The sequence below is a fragment of the Cyclopterus lumpus genome, chromosome 11 (assembly GCF_009769545.1).
Source record: "Cyclopterus lumpus isolate fCycLum1 chromosome 11, fCycLum1.pri, whole genome shotgun sequence".
Lineage (NCBI taxonomy): Eukaryota > Metazoa > Chordata > Actinopteri > Perciformes > Cyclopteridae > Cyclopterus > Cyclopterus lumpus.
This window is the reverse complement of record NC_046976.1, coordinates 15,443,381-15,458,614: the sequence shown is the minus strand read 5'-3', so window position 1 is coordinate 15,458,614 and position 15,234 is coordinate 15,443,381. Positions and strand designations below refer to the sequence as shown.

The 15,234-nt window shown below is 44.1% G+C and overlaps 1 protein-coding gene across 3 annotated transcripts; it reads right to left on the bottom strand.

Moving 5' to 3' along the window:
• Window positions 1-334: 334 nt before the first annotated feature.
• On the bottom strand, window positions 335-3,603 carry stmn1a (stathmin 1a). Of its 3 annotated transcripts, none has more exons than XM_034545971.1 (5): window positions 3,518-3,603; window positions 1,749-1,793; window positions 1,485-1,657; window positions 1,112-1,303; window positions 335-1,013 (listed from the first exon to the last, which is right to left on the bottom strand). In XM_034545971.1, exons 2-5 carry the CDS (start codon window positions 1,762-1,764, stop codon window positions 954-956), a joined length of 441 nt encoding a protein of 146 aa, XP_034401862.1. In that variant the 5' UTR covers window positions 1,765-1,793; window positions 3,518-3,603; the 3' UTR covers window positions 335-953. The 3 variants fall into 3 exon arrangements, with proteins under 3 accessions (XP_034401862.1, XP_034401863.1, XP_034401864.1); XM_034545972.1 differs by having other exon boundaries at window positions 3,445-3,568; XM_034545973.1 differs by lacking the exon at window positions 3,518-3,603 and adding an exon at window positions 3,341-3,381.
• Between the last annotated feature and the right edge of the window lie 11,631 nt (window positions 3,604-15,234).

The following is a 15,234-nucleotide window of genomic DNA, read 5'->3' as shown; positions in this document are numbered from 1 at the left end:
CCACCGTCCCTCCAGCAGGGAACATACACGAGCACCCTTACATGACAGTCTGCTGTAGCTTTAAGAGTCATGTGATTAATATATTTATCATTTCTTTACTATATAGGGACACCTCAATAGCCAAAGGTTGGGCTCTGTTGATTGCATCATGTTATAGACCATTATCAGACCGAAACCTTGCATGTCTCATTGACGTTTTATAATGTGAATGTCATTAAAAGGATCTAGACACCTTAAGGTGGGTGTGCTCATTGTGTGCACGAGTCATGGCTCGAGCTCCCACAGTAGAACTACACCAAGCATGTTGTACAAGACACCAACAGCAAGCAAAGCGGTGAGTTTACATTTTTATTTGTTTTAGTACAACAGTTCAAGTCAACTAGCCACTGTATCTAATGAGACGGACATGTATTGCTCGTTTCCATGCCATGTGTAGCCCACTGGTCAGCGATGTCAAGGTGGTGTCCATTTCCATGTCTGGCATGTTTATGTACACTGTGATGTGCAAGGAGCACGAAACACCTGCATGTATAACAGCCGACGCCTTGGTCAAACCTTGTGCTACTTTTTTTTTTCAATATACAGTAAGTGCCAAGAACAGGTGTGGTTCACAGGAACAGTTTTTCAAAACGCACTATGAAATAGGCAGGGATAAAATACCTATGCATAGAAACATGCTTCCTTAATAAACAAAAGAGTAAACACTGCAAATTTCCAAAAAGGGCAGAAGCTGCACTGACAAAGCTACATATCAAATGGAACAGACTCAACAAGTGGGGGAAATGATCCACAAGTAAAACCAGTGAAAGTACACTTATAGCAGGAAAAATTGAGTAGAACTTGGAGTTATTTCCAAAAGGTGGGTAGTGAACACAACAAAAATACTGGTCGAACAAAAAATAAATCAATCTTTGGATACGTAAAAAACCCTGTACAACACCCCATTTGAAACTTCAGTCTTCGGAGCCATCTTTGGTTTCCTTGTTCTTTCGCACCTCTTCCAACTTCTTGTCCTATTTAAAAGAACAGGAATAATAATAAAAAAGGGTTAAGCTTCAACATCCTGGTAAATGATGCAACTTAAATTCCTGTGACTAACTGAAACACTGACCTTCTCCTTGAATTTCTCATTCATTGCTGCCATAAGTGCTGTGCGGTTCTCTTTGTTGGCCTCCATCTTCTGATTGAGCTTCTCCTCTGCCATTTTACTGAAGTTGTTGTTCTCCTCCATAGCTTTCTGTAGCACTTCCTTTTCATGCTCACGCTTCTCAGCCAAGTGCTTCAGAACCTCAGCTTCATGGTTCTGAAGAAAAAAAAAATTATATATATATAAAGTTTAATAGTTTGCCCATCGCTTGTTACCCCTGACAACCCAAGCATTTAACTGCTGATTAACTATATGTGCAAGAGAAATAAAGATTTAAACCGCTCCAAAAATCTAAGACGCCATTAGGCTCAAGATTTTATTATAAATACATTTCTACCTTGCGTCTCTCCTCTGCAGCATCCAGTTTTCTCTGAATTTCCTCCAGCGACACGTCCTTTTTCTTGGGGGGAGACAGGGGGAATTCACCCTTGGCATCTGGGGCAGGAGCACCCAGGATGACCTCAAAGGCCTGGCCAGAGGCCCTCTTGTCAAGCTCCTTGACCTGGATATCTGAACCGACGCAAAAGCAAAGACAATGCATTGAGGCAAAATGAGCCACTATAAACCCAATACTTTAAAATCTTCACTTGACGCAATTTACCTTCAAAGGTTGCCATCTTAAGAGTGCGCTGCAGGTCAATTTTACCTGAAAAGGAGAAACAAAACAAGAGGTTAGCTTGAACACTCTGGTGACTTCTTAATAGCGCCAACAGTGACCTCTAGCGGATGTTTCGCAACACGAGCCAGGTTAAAGACACGGCGCAGTGGCAACAACCCCTGGCCGCCTTCAGCACTGCAAGCAACCACCGCCCATCCACACAAAAGCTGCATGTTACACACACACACACCACATTGATGTATCTTCCAAAAACAACATAAAGACTACTCGGAGCAAAACTAATTATCGAGAGAAGAAAGGCGAGGCCTTCCCCCGAGCCTGCCGCGTTTCGTCGTTAATGAGCAAGACACGAGTCGCTCTGTTGAGACAAAAGGCGGCGATGCGGGCGGGGCTCGGCTGGCAGTGCCAGGTGCAGACAGGCCCGCAGTCGCCTTATTTGAAACGGCCAATATGCATCCTCGGAAATGAGATTAGTGAGCAATGAACATATCTGGGGGGGGTGGGGGGTCCACCAGGGAGCACCTGTTCCTTGCACCATGTGCTTGAGCCGCAGGAGGAGGGGTGGGGGAGAACCACAAGTGAAAGTGCTGCAACAGCCGAATAAACATGCAAGGCGAGATCGACTAGCTTGGACCTTTGTGCTCAAACACAAGGTCAGCGAAGCCATTTGAAAACGTAATATGGACTCAGATTTGATGAGACGTTGGGGAGGGGAGGACAATAGCTGCCATGCCATTTGGTCAAATGGTTGATGTGAATCATCAACGGTGACGGAAAAAAAAATATATAATAATTTGGAGGGGATGAAAAGACCCCTCCCCTGATTGTTCATACATGTTGCCAACTAGTTAAAAGAGTAGCATTTGTTTGCGTGCTTTAACTACAGAAATCCAACGCCTACACCTGGCCATACCAAAGGGACACCACGGATTGCCATTTTTTAAAATAATTTCTATTTGGCTACGCCTCGCTGACACACGCACACACTTTGTGTCAGTTTGCAGTGAGCGTTGTGCGGTCATTAGCTCGAGCATCACAAGCAGCAGCAAACAAAGGAGCTTTTAACGGTGACGTGACGAGCAGCTGCACACAAAGACGAGCTGACGGCAGGATACTGCCGCAGAAAATGTCGAGAAAAATAAAAATATTTAAAAAATAAAAAATGCTGCTAAAGGCTAAATTATAAATTTAAAAGAAAGATTGATAGAACATGACTAATCAGCTACTTACATTCAAAAGACGTGAAACGAGTTATCTTCCCCCCCCCCCCCAAAAAAAAAACCCCTCCCCGTCTGTGTCTGTCGGTGCCCACTGTGACAGTGTCTGCCGCCACACAATAGGCTAACCGACCAGCCCGCACGGACCGAACCAACAAACAGACTTCACGTCAACGATTTTTAGCTTGTTGAAAAGGAGCCCAAACGGGTCAAAATGGCTCTCGTGGGCGAAGATATGCATCCGCCAACAACCTGCCCGTCAGAATGTAACGAACGCTCACGTGCTACGCAAACAAAAACAGTCCATTCACAGAAAAAAAGAAAAAGAAAAAAAAAGACTGTCGGAAAATTACCCACCTTCTAAAAACAATACGAACTAAGCGTTTAAAACACGAAACATGTCTTTGCTGCATACCTTCACACAAAAAAAAGGGTAAGAATTCAACAAAATGTGCACTTACAGACGTAAAAAAAAAAAAAAAAACTCCTCGTGTTACTTCTTCTGTTGTAAAAGATGTTGTGCGTCACACCCACCTTAAACAAGCTCTGGATGATGTGCTCCTCTCTCAAAGAATTTACCGCGAGCCCTGTGCTCGAGCATTGCACAGGCTCGCTCATAAATGGACCAAATTGGGTGGCGTCACGCCGACTGCGGCCAATCATTGGTCCTCACTTCGAGGTGCCTCTGGGAGTTGTAGTTTCTTTTGTTTTTGTGACTTTACGTTTTAGACAATGAGCTCAGCTCGAACTTGTTCTACCAGTCAAAATGGATCTATTATTATCTAGAGCAAATTCGGTTAGTAGCAATCCATTGTGATATTTTGGAAAGCAGTTTTTAAGAAGAAAAAAAACCTGTTAATTGTCAGGGTCATTGTTTCATCTTTGTTTCACTTCATTGCCCCGCCCATTGCCGAGTGGATTTTGGACATTACGCTGTCACAAATTGTTTTATTTTTGGCATTGAGGTACAAGTAACTTAACTAATTATACATTTTTTGTTATATTTTTAAAAAATCTATTTCAAACTCCTTCAAATCATTCTGGAAACTGTAATCATAGCAGCCATGATAACTGAAAACCAATCATCTTCTTTACAACATTAGTTTGGAAATAAGAAAATAATGTTTAGTGCTCACGGAAAAGAGTTCACGACTGGAAACGACCACTCTTGAGCCATACAGGTTATATCAAGCATCATATTCAGTATTTTTTTCTGACCATGACCTCTGACGCCTCTGGGGTAGAGGGCTAAGGAGATACATGTTATGAGAAGTGCAGACAGCAGAAGGTCTGGAAGCAAACTGTCCTGCAGGAATCGATTGGGAGCAGCCTGCTGCAGCGCACTGACTATTCAGCTGATACGGGCCAATGACATCAGCACACACAGCCTTTACGGTGTATGTTAGCGGCGCTGAATTAGCAATAACAACTGGTGCATGAAGGCCATACACAACTGCATTTGGAGGACCAACATGCTGGGCAGAACGGTTAGAAGAAATGAAGTCGTACAACCCTCTGAACCCATCTGTCATAGGCATGTCACCGTGACTGCTCAAAGTGAGAAGGTCATATTTACGGGGCTTCTGGGGATTAAAAGGCCACATGGCAGTAAAAAAAAGTGCATCACAACATGCCATATGTCCTTTTCAAGTCACCCTTTAAAGGTCTGGCGGGCTGTGGGAACAAAGGTAACATTGAGTTTGTGACAGTAACAGAGCAAATTCACCTGCTCCTAGATACAAATGTTCCGTATCCTTGAATCCAATTAATCATAAAAGCTCATCTCTGCTTCCCAGAAGTTAAAGTATCTCCGTGGGCTGCTGCCCTCTCCTTAATTTATTGATGGTGAGATCAAATCTAGCGTTTTTAAGCGAATATCTCATAATATTTGCGTCTGCTGCTCTACGACGTCATGTAGAACTGCCAGGCGTTATGTAAATAGAAAAATGCTTTGGACTGAATTTAGCTTCAATCGACCTAACCTAGACTATTTGATTTCGGACTATTTTTAGCTCTGACGACAAGAGGAGCAGATCAGTGTTTGTTCACGCAGGGCTGAAAGTATTTGTTACTACAGGGCCTGCAGATAGATCTATTTTTACTGTTGCCATGTGGATGTCACTTCATGTTGTGATTTGGGCCACTGATTTATAGTTTTGTTGAAGGCACCTCAGTGGAATGTTTCAGTGCAGTGGGAGGAAGAGAAACCAGTTCATGCTGCACACTGGTGCACCGGGTGAGTGCTGCTCTGGCTGGACTGATGGTGACAGACAGCCTCATTCAGTCTCACACTCTACAGAGTCACTAACAGGGCTGCATGGTTTCACAGTCTGAGAGGAAACATAATTACTCACCATCGGCCCTTAGACAGGATTCTTCGATCCCCAAAGGTCACTGATACAAATCCCCAAAGTCTGGTTTGGAAAATTGAAAAAGTAATGCTCTCACAGATAAGGGGCAAGGTGCCTTTGAGGGCAGACGGGCGCAGGTGTTCCAGCAGGACCAACGTTTTTAGCTTTTCAAAGTGCCGTATAGTTTACACTTTAGGGTGAAAACCCACACATGAACACATTTTTGGATAGAAATGAGACGCCTTCTTTCATGTTAATCAAAAATAATGATTCAATATGATCTTCTGGTGTAATAATCACAATTTAATATGTATTGTAACAACAACAAAATAAAACTTTGTTCACCAAAAAAAAGGAATACTCTAATTTTGAAAAAAAAGACATGAACACTAGAGCAGAACAAATGATGGAAGGTGCCGGAGAGAGGCAACTGGAGGCCTCCACACAGTTGGCTCCACCCACTCCAATATGACAGTATTGGGAGCAGGTGTGGGAAGCCACCCACCATCAGGGAAAAAATAAAAGACTGTCAGTACAGTCGGCGAGTTTGTTTTTGGCCAGGACATGCTGAGAGCGAAGAGTCCACCGAGATCTCCAGGGTAAACTTTTGTTGTATTTTGAACCGATAAGTCGGCTGATTTAGCTTTTGGTTTTGGATGATATGGCTCCTGAAGTAGCTATAGATGTGTGGTTTTGTTTGAAAGACTTTGGGTTTAATAAAAACCCCGTTGGCAGTTAAGCTGAGTCTGGCCCAATCCCAATGTCCCCCTTAAAGCCTTAAAGCCTGAACCCTCAGGGACTGATCTGACGTCACCTGTTAAATGGTTGAGTGTGAGAGGCTACAAGGGCTTGAAATGGTGTGAAAACGAATGGGACATTCACTTTACCATAAAAGGGTTGGGGGGGGGGGGACAGTTAATCCAGTAATTAAAACATTACTTAAGATTAAGAATCGTATGTCTGACATCACTGCTTGTGCATATTCGCATGCCGATGTCTTGTGGCGTTTTTCACCTAATACCAGAAGTCTGTAGTTTCCTGTGAGACCAGTTCCAGTTCAGTGTTGCTGAGCGGCTCTGTGCTGGTGAAGAGGAGCAGATGGCGTTCACGGCCTGCCAGCATCAGTCTCCCCCTCTAGCTGGATCTGTGGGGCTTCGCAGGACAAAGACGGGCGAATGAGAGCCCGAGGGGGCAGGCCGAGGCACAGGGGTGGGGGGTGGGGGCTGTCTGTCAGCCCGGTCCAGTGGCAGTGGTGGCCAAAATGTGCAGATGTGCGTGTGAAAGAGGATTTGGGTCTTGGTATTGTCTGTGTCTGGGGGAACGAGGCTCTAAACTTTGTTTGTGTGTGTTTGTGTCGCTGATTATCTTTTCATATACATTCAGCCTTGTGGCTAAGATTGAAAAAGTCAGTTTTTGGTAATCAGGTCATTTGCTTTGATTTTGGAAATGTGCTCACTCATTAGCAATTTTTTTCAATTATTTAACGACACAACACAAACATTTTCTGTGCCGCAAACGCAGAAATGATTTATCGTCCAATCGGATCACAGGGGAGTCAAATCTGCTTTTTTCGTAGCTCCGAATATCGAGGTCTAGTTGATGTGTTTACAAGAAGTTCAGCTTTTTAGCTTTTTCGCGCTGTCTCCACAGAAATGAGTCAGCCGCACTCTGACAGAGTGTGAACACGTGCTCATGCTGAAGATGGATGACAAACAGGGGGAGCCCAGGGTTTAACTGCATGGTGATTCCAAAGCTTTGTGATAAAAGAGAAGACAAGGTGGTTGCATGATGGGACACTCGGGGGTGAGGAATAATCCATGGCTCTCCTACTGGGCTGCCACTGTGTCACACACACCAGGGTTCACACACATCAGCAGCTGATCTCACAAACAGCTTTTCCTCCCAAGACAGCAGAGGAGTGGGAAGCCTCCTTTCAGAAGCAGTCAGTCATGCTAGTGTGTGTGCTGTGTGGCTGGAGCTGGAAGCCTGACCCATTTTCTTTTCTTTTTTTTCCCCAAACAAACACGGTGCGGGAATTGGGGGCTGGGAGTCCTACATGTGTCCTCCATGTATCCGTTTGTGGTGTACTTGTCCAGATAGGGTGCCTGGCAGGTGTAATGTTTCTCTCTGGGGCATTCGAAGGATGTGACATGTGCAGGTATAGCCATAACAGAAACCGCACACATCCTCATACTTGAGATTTAAGTATTGGAACATGTGCTGCTTATGATGAACGCTGATAAGGTAGAGTAGAGAATTCAAGCCTCTGAGTGACACACAAACACGGATTCACAAGGGACACAAAAGCCTTTTTTGTAAATATTGCATGCAAGACGATACAGTGTGTCCTCTGTTACCTTGTCCTCTGTTATCATCTATAGGGAGTCGTTTCTAAGTGTAGTGATGATACACTTTTATGTAACTGTGGGTTACATAATCACCAACTCAGCTGCTCTCCTCCCCGGGAGGCTGCAGGCTGTCTAGAAGTGGTTTCAGCTTCAGTTGCCCTGCCCCCCATTTGCTCTGCTTATGTGCAATTTGTGTGTGTGTGTGTGTGTTTGTGTTTGTGTTTGTGTTTGTGTATTTGTGTGTCTGAGTGATGTATCCTCACATGCAAAATAGCTTACTGTAGAAATAAGGGCGGCAATTGTGATCTGTGTAAAAGTGGATGCAAAAATCCTCAAAAATATAATATTGGGCAACATTTTTTTACATCAAAACAATTGAGATGAAATAAGAAACGGAAAAACACCACAGTGAACACGTGACGAAGCTACTATACGTTTCAGGTGATTCTCAGAAGTGTCGTTACGATGGACTCCATTTTGGGAAAAGGCCAACTGAAGCGGGAGGACAATAACAACTGGTGGATCGTTTTTGGGGTGAAGTCTACAAAAAAAGTTATTGTGGTGTTTTCCTACAAATGTCTGATCTTGTGCAAGCCTCTGTGGTGTGGAAAGTGTTTAGGTAACAACACATTAAAAGATAAAAGATTGTGGTTTGGATTCAAATAATATGGATATCGTATCTTTACATACGTTACGTGTCAATGATGACGTTGGGACGTTGCTTTTGACTCACCCATCCGCCCCAACCTCACCTCCTCCATACATTGACTTTGTCATTGAAACACAATAATTCGATTTAGCTAGCTAATTAACAGATGCAACTGAATCGTTAACATATAGTGCTGTTAGTGTGGAAAGTGGTTACACAGCTGGAGAACCCCCCCCCCAAAAAAAACCTCAAAAAGTCCATACAAACACATGTTGTGTCATTTAAAACAGAATTCCTAGTTACTTTGGCGTTTAATGCCACAGTAACACAAAAGTATACCGTTTACTTGATTACAAAGAACGCACTGTATAGGCTAAAGCCCGTACACCAGAGCCAGGAGAACAAACAGCAGCCATTTAGCTACACATTTCCATTCCGACTATAGACCGATAACGATTGATAAAGAGGACTGGCTCATTGCTGGTATAGGTAGATATATGAATATACGTTTACCTATAAATAAGTAGTTGAGTGTTTGCTGTCCTTTATTGAGGTTTGCACCCACCTGCTGTCCCCTTGAGGTCAAAACAATTGCCCCTGTCAAGACCTCGATCCCCAACCTCAGCTACCGCCCATCCTTCACTGGCTTGCAGTAAAGATATCCCATTAGCTAATCCTTTAGTCTCTGCATCGCCCCTCCAGCCACCTCGTCGTCAACCTCCCACTGTCCCGTCGCCTCAGTCTGCACACAATAGTCCTGTTTTGGGTTTTTTGTTCCCGACAGATGCTGACACTGAAGACAGGGACACCGCTGGGGGGGGGCGGGATAAACCTTTTCTGTTGCACGGGCCCGCAGGGGAGCATCAGTGCGTGTCACTGTACAGTAGTTTGTACAGCTATTGTGTGAGAGAACATCCAGCAGGAACAAAACATCGAGCAGTGGTTGATATAAGCTTTAAATGACCGCATTAATAATGCATGCTAGCAGCATGGAGGATAACGTCTGTGGCGAATTTGCCTCATCGGCAAATCTTTCACATTCAAAACGGCCTTAAGAAAGCTATGGATTGTTATATGCTCTATGAGTTGTTGAATCTAATCCAATCTGGTGGACATTTGAATCAATTGTACAGCTCAGTTCTCCAACTAAGCGTAAAATATTTAAAGTCTCCTAAGAATTCCTAATAAAGGTAGCACTATAGATGATAATGTTTTACAGCTTGAGTTTACAAGCTGCTCAGACTTTCCTTTGTCTTCATTTGTTTCTTTTTCTTGTTTGCATCATTTTAAATCAAATTAATCTGTTCATATTTGCTCTGTTGAAGCCATTTCTGGCCAGTGTCGAGGATTCTTTCCTACTTTGATTGAAACATTAAACTCAAGCCCTCAAAGCAGAGATTTACTGCTTGACATTTCTTTGCTGTAAGTGAGACTGCAAACACTCTGACCTGAAAATAGGACGCAATCTAGTCTGAAAACAAGGTGAGATGTAACAGTTATTACTTTGATGTCCTCCATATTCATGATTTGGATAAATATTTCTTTTTGGTGTTGCCCTGATGTCTTCCATTAATGCGCTGCGGCAGTCCCAGGCACATGCAGCCCATGGTGAAATAAGAGCGCTGCCCACTTGGGAGAGCTTGTTTTTCAGCACAGTAAAAGGAGTCCGAGCCCTGGAGCCTGCTTAAGGCCGGGTGGGGTGATGGGAGGGGTGGGCCTGTGGTAGGATGGAGGGTAAAAGGAGGATACAAAGAAAGATGAGCCGAGGGATGCAATAAAGATAGCGAGCAACCACTGCCTGGAAAGTGATGCAGGGTGGGGGCAGATAGATGGAACTACTTGGTGCTGATTCAGGGCTGGTTACCATCACTGGGCTCCACTGGGACGATGATGTCAGCCCCGGGACAGAGAAGGGAGGGGAGGCAAACAAAGGGATTTGAAGCGTGTGAGGGAGGCAGGGGTGGAGAGGGGGAAACCACACGAGGATTGACAAAGAAGACCTGCGGAGATGATCCACAGATGGCTGATGAAAGCTGCAGGCAAACACTGGATGTCAATGGAAATGTATTAGAGAGATGCAAATCAGATATTTGTCCCCCGTGATGAAATTAGTGTAAACTTGTTATTGATTTCTGCTGAATTGCGCCGATTGACTGAGTGATGTTTACATACATGTTGCTGAATGGCTTAAACTGCCTCAGCCTTGAAAACCGACATGTTTAGATTCAACCTGATGTATGGGGGGGGGGGGGGGGGGGGGGGGGGGTGAACTCTTTTCGTGTCCTAGTGAGTGTGAATCATAATCCCAATCTGGGCGATTAGTGTTATCCTGATATTATCACACCAACATCCACTCATATAAACCATATGTCTGCGAGTGAAGCTCAGTATGGCTCTCAACTCTTAGGACATGACACTGATTTCTTTAGCCTTGTTGTGAGGTCCCATACAGCTGTCTGTGACTGGTTCATTTACTATAAGTGCATTTTCTAAACAGCATTTGTATAGGAATGATCCATATAAGCATTTGATCAATGTGTTAATCCCTGACTTTTCCTCAGATACCACGACGGGGTTCACATGTTTCAACAACTCTTGGACGAATTACCGAAATAGGTTTCATTCGTTGATGTCACGGTCGCGTTGTCATTTTGAGCATGTGATGTTAGCATTTAGCTCAAAGCATGTCTCGTTCTTATTCTGGTGGATATAGTCAAAAACTGTGGGCAAGATGTTTTTTCAAGTGGAGCTTGGGTGCATTTCATCAAGAGGAGCCATACATAGTTAAAGTCCTGACAGAGGTGGTAGCAGGATGCAGCCACTCATCTTTACTTCCAGGAACGCCTTTCCTTCCGACACGCTCGGGTTTGTTCAGGAACACGGTCGAAGCATTGAAAAGAAAATGTCATTCCAAATACCCAAAATAGCTCCTAGTTTACACTAGACATCACATATTCTTGATGGCGTTTGTTGTTCCTTTGAGAGGGCCCTGCAGTCAGAAGACATGAAATACAACAGTGAGTGCTAGTGTTTCAATGTGCTTCGCCGGCTGAAAGTCTACAAAAGGCAGTCTGCAGCATATAGCTAACAGTGAGCCCACTGACCTATTACTGTGCACAGAGAATATTGATGAGATGGGAACAGGAACAGGGGCTGTCCTCCCTCAGCAGCTGCTGTTGAAGATAACAAATTATGAAAAAGACTTCTGCTGAAAGATAACGGACAGTTCAGAAGTTTAGGGGGTGGGGGACAATCTGACCCTTTCATCTAAGCATATCTTTATCAAGAATGTGCTGGAGAAGAGCAGGAAGATGGGATATTAGAGAGGCCAGCCCGCGGAGATAGCGCCACATAATGTTGGTGCAAAGTGATTCCCTGTGAGAACGGGGTCAGGCTAATGCTCGTTCCATCTTATTGGGAGCGAGTGATGCCGGGCTGAGCTATCTGACAGAGAGCTTATGGAAGGAAAGGAGTTGTGCTATCCAACTGTGTGTGCGAGTGTGTAGGTGTGTGTGTGTGTGTGTGTGTGTGTGTGTGTGTTGCCAGGCTTTCGCTGCCAGTCTCCGCCCCGTCACTGCGCGGGTGATGTCATATGTCTGTGTGTGTGTGTCTGTGTGTGTGTCTACAGCCTTGTGATCCCGCCGCTGGACAAAGAATAAAGCCAACATCAAGGGTGAAAGGAAGAGGGTCAATTTAGAAAATAAATCGAATGGGGAGATGAACAAATTCACCCCATTTTTCACGTTCAGCCCCCCTCACGGCTTGACTCGTCTTGGTATCTCCCATACATGAGGACAGATGATTAGAATAATAATGTTTCGGTTCCACTTCTTATGACATCCAATGAAAAGGCCCAAACCAAACAACGTGCTAAAACGTTCCGACTCTCATTCCCATCTAGCAGCTCTTGTAGCTTATTTCTTTCTCCCACGTTCTCTTGCTCTCTCTTATGTCTTACATCTTTTCCCTCTTTTCTCCATCTTTCCTCCTGAGGCTGCTGTGTGTCAGAAATGGCACGTTGACTTCCACGTGAAGGCTTTTCTCTTTGCTGGGCTGCCTGCCTGGCATCCTCTCTGTGACCCACGTCTGCGTGGCCTCAGTAGCAGTCTCATCATCCACCCATCAATCCCTCCCTTCCTCTATCTCTGTTTCTCTCTTTACGCCACTATAACGCTTGTTGTCTCCTCCACAACAGCGGGCTCACAGAGAGACATGAAGATGGAGATGGAGAGAGTGGTGGAGTGAGTACCTAAAGGCTGCTGCTATTCATTCACTTAGCTTCGATTGACAACGGATCCGTTGCCTATAACTGATGAACCACTGTGCATTGCTGTGAGCCAATTCCTTGAACAATTTCCTTGAGGAAAGACAGTAGCTAACCACTTATACACCACGCTATTCAATTATGTAAGAAAACAGAGAGCTTTCCTCTCTGCTGCTCTTCTGCTCTGTGGAATTAGAAACACGATGTCTTGATGTGTAAAAGTGTGCACAGTCCGATTCACAGTAAGAGAGAGTAATGTCAGCGTTTAGGGTAGATACTGCTTAGCTTCTATATTATTATAATAATGACAATAGGAGGAAAAATGTGCATTCGGTTGAGGCTAATATGGTCCCACACCTTGACATCATGCATATGCCACTTGTCCTCTTTGCAGCCTTCAAATCCATTCTTCACCTTCCCTCTCTGCTCTATAAAAGCCTGACTGCATACAATGCAACAAGGCCCAATCTTCTCTCTGTTACCCTAGCAACAAGTTACGTAGAGGCTGTCATGGGCGAAGGAGCTGCCTCAGAGGAGAGCAGGCTGCCGGAGAACGGAGGCGAAGACTAACAGGGATATTTGAGCAAAAACAATACGTCTCAAACGGATTACACATTTTTCTTGAACAAAATGACCAATATTACCACATGCAGTAGAGCCATCGCTGTGTTTAATTATAAATGATGTTTCTGTTACATCATTTCCAAAACCACAGCATCAGCTAACATAATGCCTCGCACCCAAGTGCTTTACTGTGGCTGCGTCTGCAGACAGACAAAGAGCCCTTGGGTGTACGTGTGCATGGTCTCATCTCCTGTCAGCGGGGCTGCTGGGACGCAGCCAGACAACCAGTCTGCATGATCACAAAGACTCATGGCTTACACACACACACACACACACACACACACACACACACACACACACACACACACACACTCTTCATCATCAACCTCCACAGGTTAGGAGTGAATTAAACCAAAACTAATTCAGACTGTGTCAGCTTTCGTCAAATCGCTCCCAACTGCTTGCACGACAATCGAGACCGCACAGGGTGTGTCCAAGTCTAACTCCTGACTGTGTTTACTTTGAAATACGTGTGCGTGGATGTGAAACCAGAACATCCTAATGATGAGTTTATGCACCGTATTTATGTAACTTAAGGTATTCATATGAATATTGTTGTAAAAACATGAATTTAAGCCATTTTCTTTATACCAGACATAACAAAGAAATTCCCCCGTCGGTGTGGAAGCATGACATGACGTGGTGTGAATGATAATTTGGTAAATGTCTCCATCTGCTGCACACCCAGAAGAACTACTGCATTATGTAACGGGAGTGCGCTAACATCCATCCATCCATTTTCAATACCGCTTAATCCTCATTAGGGTCGCGGGGGCGCTGGAGCCTATCCCAGCTGACATAGGGCGAAGGCAGGGGACACCCTGGACAGGCCGCCAGTCCATCGAGGGCATGCGCTAACATGGCTATTCTAAAAAAAGCAACAGAAAAAGTGCATGTCTGGCCTTGGGCTCCCTTCAGGTTCTCCTTATACACTCTTACTTGACACATACACAACATTTTATTTATCATAAATAGTGGCTGTAATCATATGGAATAGAGCTATGTAAGAGGAATACGTAGAAGACTTGGTCTTGTTATTTACTTTGCCAAAAGATGAATACATCACCTCCAGCTATTACCTACAGCCACACAAGCTACATTTGTGATAATCACAAAAGAAAAACATTAAAATACCACCATTATCATAATTGGACATGCAGCCATCATTCTCATCACTATTTTAAAGAGCGATTTAAAATATTCTTAATGTGTTCCACCGATAATTTAGCACTGCACTCAGTTTTCTTCTTTTCTTTTTTTAAATCAAAATGAATGCAGCGGAACCAGAGATATCTTTTTCTTTCTTTTTTTTTATTCCACTCATTCTACTTCCTTTTCAAAACTTGGCACCTGCATTACCCACAATGCAACTTGGCAGCCAGCACTTTGGACTGTGTTATGCTATTTGCAGAGATAAGAAGTGGACTGCAGATGTCGAGTAATCACATTTCCAACTCCACACCTCCAGATTGTTTTCATTGTCACACTTGTCTTCAGCCCCAAACTGATGCTGACTCAAGTGACATCACGTAAGGCTGGTAGTAGCTGTGTGCGTTGAGCTAACTGCTCATATTAGTATTTGAACATGCCTACTATGGCCATCCTAACATGCTGATATATAGCAGGCTCACGTTTACCATGCTCATCTTTAGTTTAGAATGACATTACGTGACGGCAGGTATTTAGTGAACCAAACCATCGGACACATTTTAAATGGCGGTGGACTAGATGCAAGTCGGGGGATCAATAGTGTCAGTGGGCTTTTTCCATGGAAATCCATTTAGTAGCTGTTGAGCTAATTCAGTCTGGACCAAAGTGGCGTTCTGACCCGACTGACCTCCACACAGAGCCCTGACGCTAGTGTGGCTAAAAAAGAAAGAAAGAAAAAGAAATCGTATTATAATGAGTTCCATATTATCCTAATAGCATTCAACGTATCGTGTGTATGTCAACATGTAAAGACCGAGGGAACTTGCGTAGAAATGAAACTATCCAACACACAGTTGTATATGTAA